The sequence below is a fragment of the Pteronotus mesoamericanus genome, unplaced genomic scaffold (assembly GCF_021234165.1).
Source record: "Pteronotus mesoamericanus isolate MK-2021 breed Mesoamerican mustached bat unplaced genomic scaffold, CSHL_Meso_final contig_94, whole genome shotgun sequence".
Lineage (NCBI taxonomy): Eukaryota > Metazoa > Chordata > Mammalia > Chiroptera > Mormoopidae > Pteronotus > Pteronotus mesoamericanus.
In genome coordinates, this window is record NW_026555285.1 from 31,476,697 (window position 1) to 31,491,964 (window position 15,268).

The window sequence follows — 15,268 nt, forward strand, 5'->3', positions numbered from 1 at the left end:
TCATGAAGATTTGAAAAATCTAAATAGACTGATAAACAGTGAAGAAATTGAAACAACCATCAAAAACCTCCCAAAAATAAAAGTCCAGGACCAGAAGGCTTTACTAGTAAGTTCTACCATTCAAAGAAGATTTGATACCTACCCTTCTCAAACTCTTCCCCTAGAACTGAAGAAGAGGCAATACTTCCTAACACATTTTATGAAACTAACATAACCCTGATACGAAAACTTGGCAAGGATAACGCACCTGCAAAAAAACTACAGACCAATACGTCTGTTGAATACAGACGCAAAAAAAAACCAAAAAAAAAAAAAAAAACCCAAACAAAAACCAAAAACAAACTAGTAAACAGAATACAACAATACATTAAAAAAAAGTACATCACAATCAAGTGGGGTTCACTCTAGAAGCATAAGGATGGCTCATCACAAGCAAATCAATCAATGTAATACACCACATTAACAAAACAAACGATAGAAATAATATAATCCTATCAATCTAGCAGAAAAAAACATTTGAAAAGATACATTTATGATTAAAACACTCAATAAAATGGGTATAGAAATAACGTACCTCAACATAATACATGCTATATATGACAAGCTCTCAGCCAGTATCATACTTAAAGGTGAAAAGCTAAAAGCTTTTCCTCTAAAATCAGGAAGAAGACACAGATGCCCACTCTTACCATTCTTACTCAGTAAAGTTCTAGAAATCCTAGCCAGAGCAATCAGGCAAGACCAAGAAATAAGAGGCATCCATAATGGGAAAGAAGAAGTAAAAGTGTCACTTTTTATAGATAACATGATTCTGTAAGAGGGAACCCTAAAGACTTCACCAAAAACTATTAGAAACAAGAAACAAGAAACAATAAAGTTTTAGGATACAAAATCAATATACAAAAATCCATTGCTTTCCTATATATCAACAATGAAAATTTAGAGGAAAAAATCGTTTTGCAATTGCAATGAAGAAATAAACTTAACAAAGGATGTGAAGGACCTTATATTGAAAACTACAAAGCATTATTAAAAAGTGATTAAAAAATGCAATCCCCATCAAAATCCCAATGTTATTTTTTAAAGAAATAGAACCAAAAAAATCATCAGATTCATAAGGAAGCACAAAAAACAAAGAATAGACAAAGCAATCCTGAGAAAAAAGAATGGACGATAGTGTGGTGATTGCAGGGCGGGGGGAGGGGGAAGAGGGTATAAGGGGACTAAACAGTAATGGAAAAAGAAATACAATTTAGAAAAAAAAGGAATGAAGCCAGAAGTATCAGACTTCAAATTATACTACAGAGCTACAATATCAAAACAGTATGGGATTGTCAGAAGAACAGACACACAGACCAATGAAACAGAACTGAGAGCCCAGAAACAAAACCACATGTATAAGGGCAAATAATTTTTGACAAAGGAGTGAAAAACACACAATGGAGAAAAGAAAGCCTCCTCAATAAATGGTGCTGGGCAAATTGAAAGGCCACATGAAAAAGAACTAAACTAGATTACAGTTTGTCCCCATGTATACAAATCAACTTAAAATGGATCAAGTCCTAAATATAAGATCTGAAGCAATAAATTACAAAGAAATAAACACAGGTGAATTTATGAACCTTGGTCATAGAGAACACTTTATATAAAATCTGACCCCCAAAGACAAGGGAAGAAAAGGCAAAATAAAATGAATGAGACTATATCAAACTAAAAAGCTTCTGCACAGCAAAAGAAACTTACAATAAAACAAAAAGGCAACCTTCTGAATGTGAGATTACATTTGCAAACAAGATCTCTGGCAAGAAGTTAATATTTAAAATATACATAGAACATTCATACAACTCAATACCAAACAAACAATCCAATTAAAAATTTGGCATAGGACCTGAACAGACACCTCTCCCAAGAAGACATACAAAGGGCCAACAAATATGTAAAAAGATGTTTGACTTCATTAGCTATTTAGGGACATGCAAATCAAAACTACAATGAAATACCACCTCACATCTGATAGATTGGCAGTCATCAAGAAGATAGGTAGTCACAAGTGTTCGAGAGGTTGTAGAGGAAAACAAACCCCCATTTACTGCGAGTGGGAAAGTAAACTGGTACAGCCTCTATGGAAACAGTTTGGCACCTCCTCAAAAAATTAAGAAAAGAATTACCACATGACCTAACAACCCCACTTCTGGGTCCCTATCCAAAAACCTCAAAAACAGTCGCAAAGATATATACACCCTTAAGATCACTGCAGCATTATTCACGGTGACCAAGACATGGAGACAACCAAAGTGTCCTTCGATAGAGGATTGGTTAAAGTAGATACAATACATATACAGTATACTATGGAATACTACTAAGCCACAAGAAAAGATGAAATGCTGCCATTTTCAACAACATGGATGAACTTAAGAATATTATGCTAAACTAAATAAGTCAATCAGACAAAGTTAAGAACCATATGATTTCACTTATATATGGGATATAAAACAGAAACTCATAGACACAGACAACAGTATGGTAGTTACCAGAGGGAAGATGGTGCGGGAGGCAGTAAAAGGTAAAGGGGGGCAAATACACAGGATAGAAGATGACTGGACTGCATGGTGGACACACAATGCAACATACAAATCATGTATCAGAGAAATGTACATTTGAAACATACATGATCAACATTACCCAACATTGCCCCAATAAATTTAATTAAAAAAACTTTATTTTCAGAACATTCTATAAGCATATTCTATTCTTAAAAACAACAACAACAACAACAACAACAACAAATGTAAACACACACCCAGTATGTGACCAGACTCACCAATAGGAAGTGCTAGGTCCTTTTTCATCAGAGCTGCAGCACAAACCCCGCCTAGATTGGCTAATTCTTTTTCCAACTGAATGACTCCCTGTAGAATTACAAAAACATATCAGCTGGTTTAAAAACATGTTTGGAAGATAATGTGAATAATTAACAAATGTGACTTGCATTCAAGCATAACTTTTGAAACTGGAAGAAAATGTGTTAGCTAATGGCTAAATTAAGAATTGAAAAGATTCAGTATTATGTCTTATGCTGGTTATTAGGTTTGGACCCACAGGTTCATCACTGAAAGAATTTTTCATTCATTTTTGAGGGAACATGATCATTTTTTTCACCTTGATTTTGTTTTATTGTATGACTTAAAACATTGATAAGAGATATTAAGTTGGTCCCATTGTGAAATCAGGTTCAATTATTTACTCAGAAAGGTATACCCAATTGAGCTGGTCGGAAACAGACACAATTATACTAAGTGTTCAAAGGCTGGGTCATGTTGCACAGACTCCTTTCTCTTCATGTACTGAAAAGCAGCAAAAACAGATCATTGCACTCAATTAAACTACTAAGTATTTTAAATTACATACCTTAGCTTAAAACACATTCCAGGACTTCTTATTTATGGGCAGCAAATAGATTTAAGTCAATAGCTGCCCTAGGAAACACAATCTTCCTTAGCCGAATAAGATGATAATTCCTTCTTACCTCATCAGGTCCAGGGCTAAACTCATATCCAATTGCGTAACATTTGAAACCATAGAAAGAAGCCTTGTCATCTTTCACATAATCTGATGCAGTCTCCAATGAAAAAAGGGCCTCGTTTCCTAAGGAAAAAAGTGAACACTGAATTCAAAATCTGAAACAACTTTATCTTTTATTCATCTCAAGACAGGTACCAATACCAGATTCTAAAAACATAGTCATTTTGGAAGGCCTCCTACATTTACCTGAACTACTCTGTGCTAAAAACACTAGAAACAATGGAACAATACCAAGTGAACTGTTATTATTTTTCTTTATGATCAAAATCTCCTTAATCAAACATCCTACCTTTAAGTTACACGAGCAATCAATTATCTGTCAATTACTATAGCGAGCAATTCTTTTCCCTGGCATTTGGCTATGTCTGATGTCTTCACAAAGCTGGTCTGACTAGAAGGAAAGATTCTGAATTCAAGTAGGCTATTAGTTTGAGAGATGATATAAGTAGTTATGATAAATTGGTTGAAAACCAACTAAGAGACTACATATAGTTTTAAAAAAATACTTTCTTTTAAAGAAAAACACCAACAAGAGCAATAACAAAAGTGCTCTAGTGTGCTCACTCGCTCTCTCTCATGCACCCACACATAGACAACACTTATAAGACTAAAAACTATAGCTTTAACATAACTCAGGAGGTTATATGGTTCAACAATTCTCCTGAAAGGAAGGAATCCTTAGAAAGTTCTTGTTATTGAGGAAAAAGATCTAATCTACTTTTTCTATAGTTCGGTGCAAAGTTTAGACAGCCATTACTCAATATTAACTCTCTGCTTCAGTCACACTAACATCCTCTCTTCTGAAACGTGGCCATGATATGCCACTCTATGCCTGGAGTCTTCTTACCTCTCAATTGCAACCCAGATACATAGTATGCCTTAAAGAAAACTTAAATAAACATTTTCGATGATTTATGCTTACTAAACACAATGATCATAAATGCATGTATTTTATGAGAAAACAGAATAGAAAAAATAACTTGCCTGGCAACACTAAAACCATAGTAGGCCATCCAGAAGATCCTGAAAATTTCTTTAACTCTATCCAGGAATTAAGATTTTCATGAACAGATGTCAATTTTGGTCCATATCCTGAATTCTGTATAGTTCTTACAGGAATCAACAAACGGAGGACATCTTCTGATTGTGCAGTACCACACTGAGGGTCAAACTCAATTGTCATCCACCGTACACATTCTGGAAATGTCACCTGTGGTCAGCAGGCAACAGGACACTTGCATTTGTTAAGAAGAATTAGGTTTTTGCTTTCTATCTTAACAACAGGACATCATACTGCAAAGATGATGCTTTCAACATATCTATAAAATAATTTTTAAGTAGGGAACTAATAGAGTAGTTCAAAAGAATGAGAAACCAAGGTATTAATGTTCAATATCAACTGTTTCTATTCCCCACTTGCAATATCTACTGCTTTCTACCTAATATTTGGTGCTATTACAATATTTGTAAATATGTGTTGATATTATTATATATTATGAAACTACTTAATATTCATAAACATTCAGCAATCTGATTTTCTTGTGGAACAGTTTACTTATACAATAAATTTCCCATTTCAGTAAGTATATATTTAAGGAACATAAGTAGGTAAATTAAAATATAATGATATTAATGGAAAATGAATGAATTACTAAAACCTAAAGTAATCTACCATTCATAGTGTCTATTACAAATGCTTCTTTTCATTAGCAAAAACCTTCATTATGAGAATATAAACACACACACACACACACACACTCTCTCACGATAAAAAACTAGATTTTTTTATCTTTCTGTAGTTTTACTGTATATATGAGTTTATGGTGACATACAATGACATGCATTTTTAAACCTAGTTTTAAGATTCTGTGGCCATCACCACAGAGAAAATTCTGTCATGATAATCAAGTTACAGTTAAGCAGGCCCATGTCAAGCTATGGATTAGTTGTAGAACACAGTATGAGTCTTATCAATTTCTCAAGTATATTATTAATCTAAAAACATATCTAGAACTAAGTGAAATATTTTTAGTAAAGGATTTTTATAATTCTCCATCTAAAGGAAAAGTTCAACCTTGGTCATACTAACATAAATATAAATTAGAGCTCAACTGAGATACCGTTTCTCCCACTGTGTTGGCAAATGGCCCAAAATTTAAACACATACTGTTAGGGACGCTGTGAGAAAACACGCATTCTTATTCTATGTTGGTGGGGACACAAAACAGTATAACTTCTGTGGAAAGGAACTTGACAACATCTAGCAAGCTACATATGTATTCACCCTTTGGATCAGCAATCCCACATCTATGAAACATAAGGCTCCTCATTCTATATTTGTTTAACCTATCTATCCAACTTCTAGAATTTGGAGACATGCTTCTAACAACATGAAAAAAACCCCAAACATATGTGAATTATTCACTGCAAAAAAAAAAAAAAAAAGCAAAATACTGAAAACACTCTAAATGCACACACCCATGAAACTGAATGAATAAACTATGATACATCTTCACTATGGAGTACTATGCAGTTGTAAAGAGGGAAAATAAAGAGCATTACCTCTTTAAATGGATATGGAAAGCTTTCTATACATATTGTTAAATATAAAAAGCAAAGTACAAAATAGTAAATATAGTATGCTACCTTTTTAAAAAAGAAAAGAAAAATAAGACTACATATCCATCCATCCATCCATCCATCCATCCTAATTTTTTCAAAAAGGAACACAGGAAGAACAAACTAGGAACTTCCTGGAGTAAATGAGAAGCAGAGAAGGGAAAGGACTTATAATTCTGAGTATATTATTCTGTATAATTTTATTTCTGGAACCATGTTAATATTTTACACATTTAGAAAATAAAATTAAATCAAGTGGGACAGGAAAAAGAACATAAATATTAAGTACAAACACAAAAATAACTGTAACTTCTTATCAAACTGATAATATAGCAACCTACACATATCACCCAAAAGAACTATTCTAAGTAACTTCTGAATATTGTACTTTGATTATATAATGTCAGGAGGATTTATTCTAAACACAAATATCATGCAAAGAAATCATTAATTTTACTTAATAGTTTTTTTTTATTCACAGAGACACACATTAATGAAATGGGTAGGAAGAAAAAACTTCTACAGTATTGATTGGAACTAGTATGGGTAGGAAGGAAAGATCTCTAGGGTATTGATTGGAACTGGTAAGGAATGCTCAAAAACTAATGAAAACACAGCAAAAGGAATCAGAATGAACTTGAATGAACTTGTTACTGGGTAAATCAAAATTTGAGCATCACAATGAATAATGATAGCAAAGGATTAAGCAGAGAGAGACTTTTTAAGTCCATATTGATATAAACACATTAAATAAATAAATGAATACAGTTTTTTAAAGTAAAAGGGATGGGAAAACTCTCCTTTGTAACAGAGCCCATCTGGAAGAAATAATAGAATTAGAAAGCCACCATTTTGCAACCACTATAGTAATAAATGATTTGGGTAAGAATAACCAATGGATGCTAAGACCTCTGGGTAAAATACATTAGGAAACAGTATTTTTTTACCCAGTCTCTAGATGTCTACTGATAGACATTTTCAAAGAAAGATAAAAAGATGTTTATTTTTGGTGGCGGAATTTGTCAGCTATCACCTTAATCAAGTGACTAATTTGCTCCCCAAATGTGTAACCTGAGTCTAATCATTAGGAAATAATCAATCAAATCCAAATAAAAAGATATTTTTACAAAACCACTGATTGTATTCCTCAAAAATGCCAATGTCATTAAAGAGAAAGAAAGGCTTAGAAACTGTTTCAGATTAAAGGAGATAAAAATATTTGATAACGAAGTGTAATGTATGAGTCTGAAAGGATCCAAAGCCTAGGTTTAAAAAAAATGCTATAAATGCCCACTATTGAAACAACTGGCAGAATGTTTGCTATAACGTTATATAATACTACTACTTATTATGATAATAATACTACATCAATGTTAAATTCCCTAAATTCCATCACTGTATTGCAATTATACAGAAAACTTCATTTTTGTTAGGAACAACTGAAGGGTCATGGTATTTGCAAGTTATTCTTAAATGGTTCAGTAATAATAAATACAGATAAATATATAAATACATACAACAAATCTTAAAAAAATGTTACCCAAAGAAGCTAAGTGAAAGGCATATGGGTGTTCACTGTACAAATCATGTCACTTTTTTCTATAGGTTTGAAATCTTTTTGAAGTAAGTTGAAAAACATGAGGAATGATTATATACATATCTTGTGTGCATCTGTATGTGTGTACACTTACACTAAAAAACACAATAAAAAGATAAGCTACAAAATTATAATAAAATGTTACCCATGACAGGAAAGGAAGAAAAACAGTGGAAAGATGGAGATAAAAATTAGGCTTCTCTGAAAATAACACTTTGTTATATAGGTTTGATTTAGGACTATGTAATTACTTAAATTATTATAAAACAAAAGATTTTTAAAAGCAAGTCCTAAAAACCTAGTATAAAACAAAATAAATATTGCCAAATGTATACACAATTAGTGGCATAACCGCACAGAGAGGGATTATTCCAATTTACTTCAAAACATAGTAACTGGCCATACCCACTTCCTTTAATTGCTCTATTCATCCTATTTGGGATATAACCAAAAGACAAACAGGCACATACATACACACACAAACCCACAGAGAGAAAGTGAATAATTGATTAAAAAAATTCTAACATTTCCAGTGTCACCAAGACCAGGGATTCTGGAAGTATAAGAAAAGAGATTCAGGTGTAACATACTGTGGTCCTTATTTTGAATTAGCAACCTCAATACAAACTCAGGAGGTATTTTATCTTTTAAAATATACACGAACAAACAGATTTATCTAGACAAAATTACGTAAACATACACATGTATAAAATGTGTATAAAAACACATTTATGTGTGAGTGTATGTACAAGTTTGGACACTATAAATATTTAGAAACAATGACCAACACAGGAGAAACGCGTATCTGTATTGAAAAGCCAGATTTTGGCAGATCAGAGGCAAAAAATGCGTAAAATGAACCTGGAACGATTTATCATAACAGGGAGCAAGGGTGCTATGGATGACCACAGGGGTGTCGAATGGACTCAAGAGGCGAGCTGAAGAGGCTCCGGTCCAACAAAGACAGAGGGTCCAGTTTCTTAAATAAAACTCAAGGAAATAAAAAAAAAAGGAGGGATAGAGGGTAGCCTATATGTTAAAGAGAGTTAAGAGACATAATCACGATGAACAGATCTTATCTGTATTCTAATTCAAACAATTAAAATGTGCATATTTGGTGACATGAAAGAACTGTTAGTTGTTTTTTTTAGTTTGCTGATATGGTTATTTTTATGGGTCCTTATATTTTAGAGATACATTGAGAAATATCCATGAGTACATTTAAAAATTATTGAGTAAGGGACAAAATGCACGGGGAGTAAATGAAACAGGTTTGACTGAGTTAATAACTGCTGAACATAGGATAATGGATAAACAAGGGGACTGTACTACTTTGCATTTTTATGTTTACCATATTCTACAATAAAAAGCTGAATATTTTACAAGCACATAAAACTTAAATTTAAAATTTAATTCTTCTTAGTTTACATGATACAATTTAAAAAGCAAGAAAAAAGGATTTTGAATACTCTATAATAAAAACATTTGCAATTATTTTATATGTATTTTTTACATTATGTATAATACTTTAAATCCTACACTGGGTATGTAAATTTTCAAAGCTCAGACTGTAGTAAAAACGTCAGTTCAAAAAGCATGATTTTTAAGTTTTAATGATTATATCTAGTACTACTACAATATATAATATGCAGTTCAGCATTATATATTGCACTGAGCCTATAAAAACAAATGAGAACAACTCTTATAAACCCTATAAAACTATACGTAAAAATTCTGTGTATCTGACAAACCTGATTACCTTCTGATTCTCTATAAAATACTATTAAAGTTATACTTCTGAGCAGAGAGAGGCTAAGCATCCTTTAAGATCTTATTATAGAACATCAAACCAAGTTTCAAATTTAAACTCCCCCTAAAAATTGGTGCCTACCTTATAGTGCATCACACACGCAGGTTTATAGGGGTGTTCGCTCTCTATGACAGCATAGTGATTAGAGGTGGTACAAGCAGAGAGGCCCTGTTCCGGCTGGTTTCCTGTGGTGCTGTCTGTGGACTGATTAGGATTGAACGCAGGGGGCGCATACTTCTGATTCAAAATGGCAACTGAGGGAAGCAACTGTTGGACAAGGCCAAAGACTTCTACAGCCACCTAGTATAAAAAAAAAAGATTAAATGAGATAATAAATGTGAGAGTTGCTTTAAAATTAATTATTATAAATGTTGATTATTCTTATTACTAAGAATTTCTGTGTAGAGTTTCCTCTAAGTGTTTGTTGGACAAGAAATTTGTTCTATAGGGGAAAAAAAGATTTATCACAGATGTCTTAGATGTTACATGAAAATAACCTAGTCTGTATTTTTAAATATTTTTGCTTTTTTGTGACTTGCAGTAAACTAAGTTTTACTCAATAATTATGTGAAAGAATCAATAGTTTATCATTTCTTCCTTGTCTTGAGTATTTCACAATTTAAAATACTTTCCTTTTACATTGCTATTTTTATTAAAAATGCAGACTTAGCATCAAACTCATAAATTAAAAAGTCTCAGATAACTTAAGCTTCCTTAACATATCATATTTCTGAAATATATATCCCATTCCCAAATTCTTCAAATGTGAGGCCAATAAGTAAGCACAGTAATCCAGTACACAATACTAATAACAGAGAGGTTTAATAACTTCTACCATTTAATGTGTGTCTATCTCTGCGTGTTACATGAAACCCAGGTGCTTCAAAAATTAAAGTATTCTTAGAGGAAGGATGCAGAGTCTAAAAAAATGATTTTGTTTTTTAAAAATAGATTCAACATTATAGAATTAAGTTACACACCTTGGGAATAGCAGCAGCTACTGGTCCGATGTAGGCTATAATAAGGGGAAGCAGCATGGAAAACAGACTGGAAGAGCTAAGCAGTTCTGGAATGTCATCAGCTAAAAAAGACATTAAAACTGTACTTAGAAGGTAATTTCGTTTTAATGAATATATGCTATACTAAATTTATATTCTGTTTTCTTGAGCAAAATTATAGTTGATGTCAACTGAGTGCTTACAAAGGACCTGGCACTATGGTAAGGGCTTATTTACATGTGTTATATCAATCAATAAGAAATTTTTATTATCTCCACTTTTTAGAATAGGAAACCAAGGCACACAATGTTTAAGTACCTTTTCCCAAGCCATACATTTGTAAAATGAAAAAGCCAGGATTAGAACCCTGAGTAACAGTCATGATTTTGAAACACTACTCCTGGTGCCACACATGGCTTCTACATGTGACATTAGGCAAATTACTTAATCTGTGCTTGCCTCAGTAATCATCTGGAAAGGAGGATAATAATAGTACCTCCCTCACTAGGTGTTGTGAAGATTGAGTTACTATACATAAAATGCTCAGAACAAACCTGCACATATTAACCACTCCAAAAATGTTTGCTGTTAAACTATAATGCCTTCTATTTTTCCAAGGAAAGCACTTTGCTGACGGACATTTTACTCATTTTCATTCATAAACATGGCACTGGGAAGACAAGTTGAGGCCAGATGATAAAGACCTTTATGTTAAAAGCCAATCAGTTATTCCCAAATCACTTGTTTCTAGGTCAGCTGTTGCATCAGAATAGGCTAGGAACTAAATTAAAAAAAAGAGAGAGAGAAAAGAAACAAATCTCCCCCCACAGTTTTCTAGCCCAGCCTAAAACCCTAATTTGTATAGGCCAAATATTCTTCATTTTTAGCAAATTTCTCAGGTGATTCTGATGCGCAGCTAGGCTCAGGAACCAATGTTATAAATAACAGTAAGGTGGAGTGGGTGACGGTGAATGTTTTTGTAAATATAGCTCTACTGCCAATGTGGAGGATGACCAGATAAGTAGACAGGAATAAAGGAAAGGTGGCAGTGAGATTATTAGGATGTTATCCACACATAAGAAAGAGGACATGTGCTTGTACCATAGCATCCTGAACTAGGAGAGAACACAGAGTGGAGAATACAAACTGGAGAGTTTCCAATGGAAAAACATGTAGAGCTCGACTTGGACAAGTGAATTAGGGGAAATATTTAGGGTTACCCAAACTTTGGGTAAAGGAAATACCATTACTAGAAACAGGATATAAATAAAGAAAAACAGGTCTAAAGGACAAAACAAAATGCTTTTTGGCTACAGAAAAGATAAAAGAGAAGACTCAGTCCTAATCAAGAGTTTTTCTCTTACTAGGTCAACTAAGTACCAGGTAATTGCTTCTGAACATTCTAAAAAATTTTGTATTACTATATGAAGTATATAACTGATTCAAAATGAATGTATGTGTATGTGCAAATCTACAATGAATAAAACACTCTGGAATTCTAGAATACAATTCCTCTTCAGCAACTCTGTACACAGTTAATCTAAGATGATTATTAAGAAAGTAAAAAAAAAAAAAATCTTACCATCCACAGCAAGAGCTCTGTGCAAAAGGTCTTTTGCAGCTCGAACAACAGTGCTTACCACTGACAGAGCTCTGCTACAGTTTTTATCTTCCTCATTGGCTTTACTCAGAAGTTGGGACTGTAAATCTCCATCAAATTCACTCCTATAACATAAGTAACACATGAGATAATTTTACATGGTAGATAAAACATGATCTAGCTCTAGGAACCATATCTAAATCAGATTGATTGATTGATTGATTGATTGATTTAAGAGCTCCTCATTTAAAGTTAAAAAAGTTAAAGTGAGCCCTAGCTGATGTGGCTCATTGGATTGTTCGCCTGCAAACCAAAAGTTCGCTGGTTCGATTCCCAGTGTAGAGCACATGCCCGGGTTTCGGGCCAGGTCCCCAGTAGGGGGCACACGAAATGCAACCACACATTGATGTTTCTCTCCTTCTCTCTCCTTTCCTTCCCATCTCTAAAAAAAACAAAACAAAAAAAACAAAAAAACACAACAGTTATAGTGAAAAAAATATGTAATTATATATCCAATAAGTGACAGTCCTTCAAAGAAAAAGCAGGATAAGGGCATAAAGTTATTTTAAATAAGATGGAGAGTCTATGTTAAAACTATCTTAAAACAAAGACCTGAATTACGTTTTTAAAAACAAATCTGAGGGAAAAGTATTTAGGCAAAAGGAACAGTAAGACAAAGTTTCTGATAGGAACAAGATTAGCGAGTTCAAACAACGGAATGAAGACGTGTGTATCAGGAATGCAAGGAGCAAGAGTGAAGAGTGACACAGCGGGGAAGGTAACCAGAAGTCAGATCACGTGAGGTGTGCACACCACAGAAACAATTACATCTTATACGCAAACGGGAATGAAAATTTATGAGAGAATTTTAAGCAAGGACAACTTGATACGATTTACATGATAAAAGGTCACTCTAGCTGCGCTGTGGAGAACTGATTGTAGGAGGCAACATGAAAGGAGGGGGAATGGCTTACAGGCTGAGAAGTTACCCAGGTAGAAGTGATGGTTTGAACTGGACTTAATTTTGGGAGTAATGTGACATTTTAAAAGTATAGCTACCAAGATTTGATAAAGTAGATGTAAAGCATGAGGGAAAGAAGGAAATCAAGAATGACTCCAAGGAGTTTGGCTGAAATTGTGGAGAACAAGGACTACTTTGGACACATTAAACTAAGATGTCTGTTAGCCAACTACCTAAAGCAGCCTTAAAGTGGATGTGTGACATAGTAGTTAAGAGTGAGTTGTTCAATTTCCTGCTTACAAACCCCAAGACCACAATATCAGTGTGCCTTTAAGCAAGCTGTTTAACCTGGTTGTCTCAGTTCCCTCATCTGTAAAGACGGGACAGGAAAAGCACCTACCCTCATTAGAGAACTTTGGGGAATAGCTGAGAGGGCAGAGGTAAAACAGAGCATTGCATGGCACACAGTAAGTGCTCAGCCCACATTAACTATCATCATCATCATCATCTTCTCTATTACTTTCACTCAAATAAAAATATCAAAGAGGGACCTGAATATTTAGTCTAGTGCCCAGAGGAGAGGAAAGCTAGAGATACATACTTGGAAGCCACTGGAAGAAAATGGTATTTAAAGTTAAGTGATTTTAATCTTTTAAAACAATTTTAAAATTGAAGCTAAGGGTATTTATATTAAAGCTTGGTAAATAAAATCAAGATACCTAAAACTGTATTTTGTAGAAGATATAAACTTTGGATAACAGAAGAGTTTTTTTGTAATCCTCACCTGAGGAAATGCCTATTGATTTTAGAGAGAGGGGAAACGAATGCAAAAGATAGGGAGAGAAACATCAATATGAGAGAAACATTGATCAGCTAGACACCTCTCATACGTGCCCTGACCAGGGACTGAACCCACAACCTAGAGATATGTGTGTTCTGACCAGGAATCAAACCCACAACCTTTTGGTCTACATGCAGGCGTGTCCAAACTGTGGCCAGCAGGCCACACGCAGTTCAGGATGGCTGTGAATGAGGCCTAACACAAAATCATAAATTTACTTAAAACATTATGAGATTTAATTTGTGATTACGTGTCATAATATATTTAATGTGTGGTCCAAGACAACTCTTCTTCTAGTGTGGCACAGAGACACCAAAAGGTTGGACACCCCTAGTATAGGACAATGCTTCAACCAACTGAGCCACCTGGCCAGGGCAGATAGCAGGTGTTTTTAAGGGGCTCTTCAGCTTTTGAAATATGTAACTTTTCTCGTGTATGATACGATTTTTAATCTATGGTTTGAGAAAAAGAAAAAGGCAGTGTTTACTTTAGTGCTAGGTTACTGAAAGTTTTTATGATTGAGGTGAAAGGATTAGAAAGCTTTTGTATCTCAGCAGCAACATGCCAATATGTTGCTATTTAATACCTAGTATTTCTATTCTATTTCACAACCAGAAAGGAACAGAAAATCTATATCCAGGGAAACAGTTTTGTGCTAACTGCCTAGGTAATGTCTCCATATTGTTTATGAAGGAAACCAAGGAAGAAGCAAGCCTCTGAAAGTGATGTGCAACTTCAGTGATTTGATGCTAAGTCAGGCTGAGGACAAATGTGGTGATTGGTACACACTAGTCCCTAGGATTCCAGCTAAGTTGCTGCAGGAAAATTCATATTCAGTGAGAAATATATACTTAACAGTTTTTTTAACCACAAATTATAATTTTTTATATTTCCTACTGTTTACATAAGGAATGGTTTTGTTAAATATATTACAAGAAATACATCTTTACACATTCAAGGGCCCCAGGGACTAGATTCACAGACATCAAAATATTCTGCAGACTGTACAAAATATCAAGGCAATATTAGTACTTTGGTAAGTTGATTATCAGTTTAGATACTTTTGAAAAAGAAATAAATACATTCTATTTAAATTTGAAGTGGTAGACTGCAAACTATAAAAGTGACAACAGCACATATGCCCAGTACTTAAGTTTCAAAGGTACTATAGAAATAATGGCAAAAAACATTTCAAAGCACTCACCATTATAGTAAAACTATTACATATTAAAAAATGAGATGTATTAATATGAATTAACA

The 15,268-nt window shown here is 33.7% G+C and overlaps 1 protein-coding gene across 10 annotated transcripts in view; it reads right to left on the minus strand.

Annotated features, from left to right (window-relative positions):
- The window catches only part of MYCBP2 (MYC binding protein 2), a 275,901-nt gene that overhangs the window by 110,635 nt on the left and 149,998 nt on the right, over nucleotides 1–15,268 (minus strand). For all 10 annotated transcript variants that reach the window (XM_054586458.1, XM_054586462.1, XM_054586453.1 and 7 more), the window contains 6 exons: nucleotides 12,189–12,331; nucleotides 10,589–10,689; nucleotides 9,690–9,908; nucleotides 4,567–4,792; nucleotides 3,527–3,645; nucleotides 2,822–2,909 (listed from right to left, as the gene is read on the minus strand). In XM_054586458.1, the coding sequence (XP_054442433.1) occupies nucleotides 2,822–2,909; nucleotides 3,527–3,645; nucleotides 4,567–4,792; nucleotides 9,690–9,908; nucleotides 10,589–10,689; nucleotides 12,189–12,331 (896 nt within the window). The remainder of the gene's footprint in view (nucleotides 1–2,821; nucleotides 2,910–3,526; nucleotides 3,646–4,566; nucleotides 4,793–9,689; nucleotides 9,909–10,588; nucleotides 10,690–12,188; nucleotides 12,332–15,268) is intronic.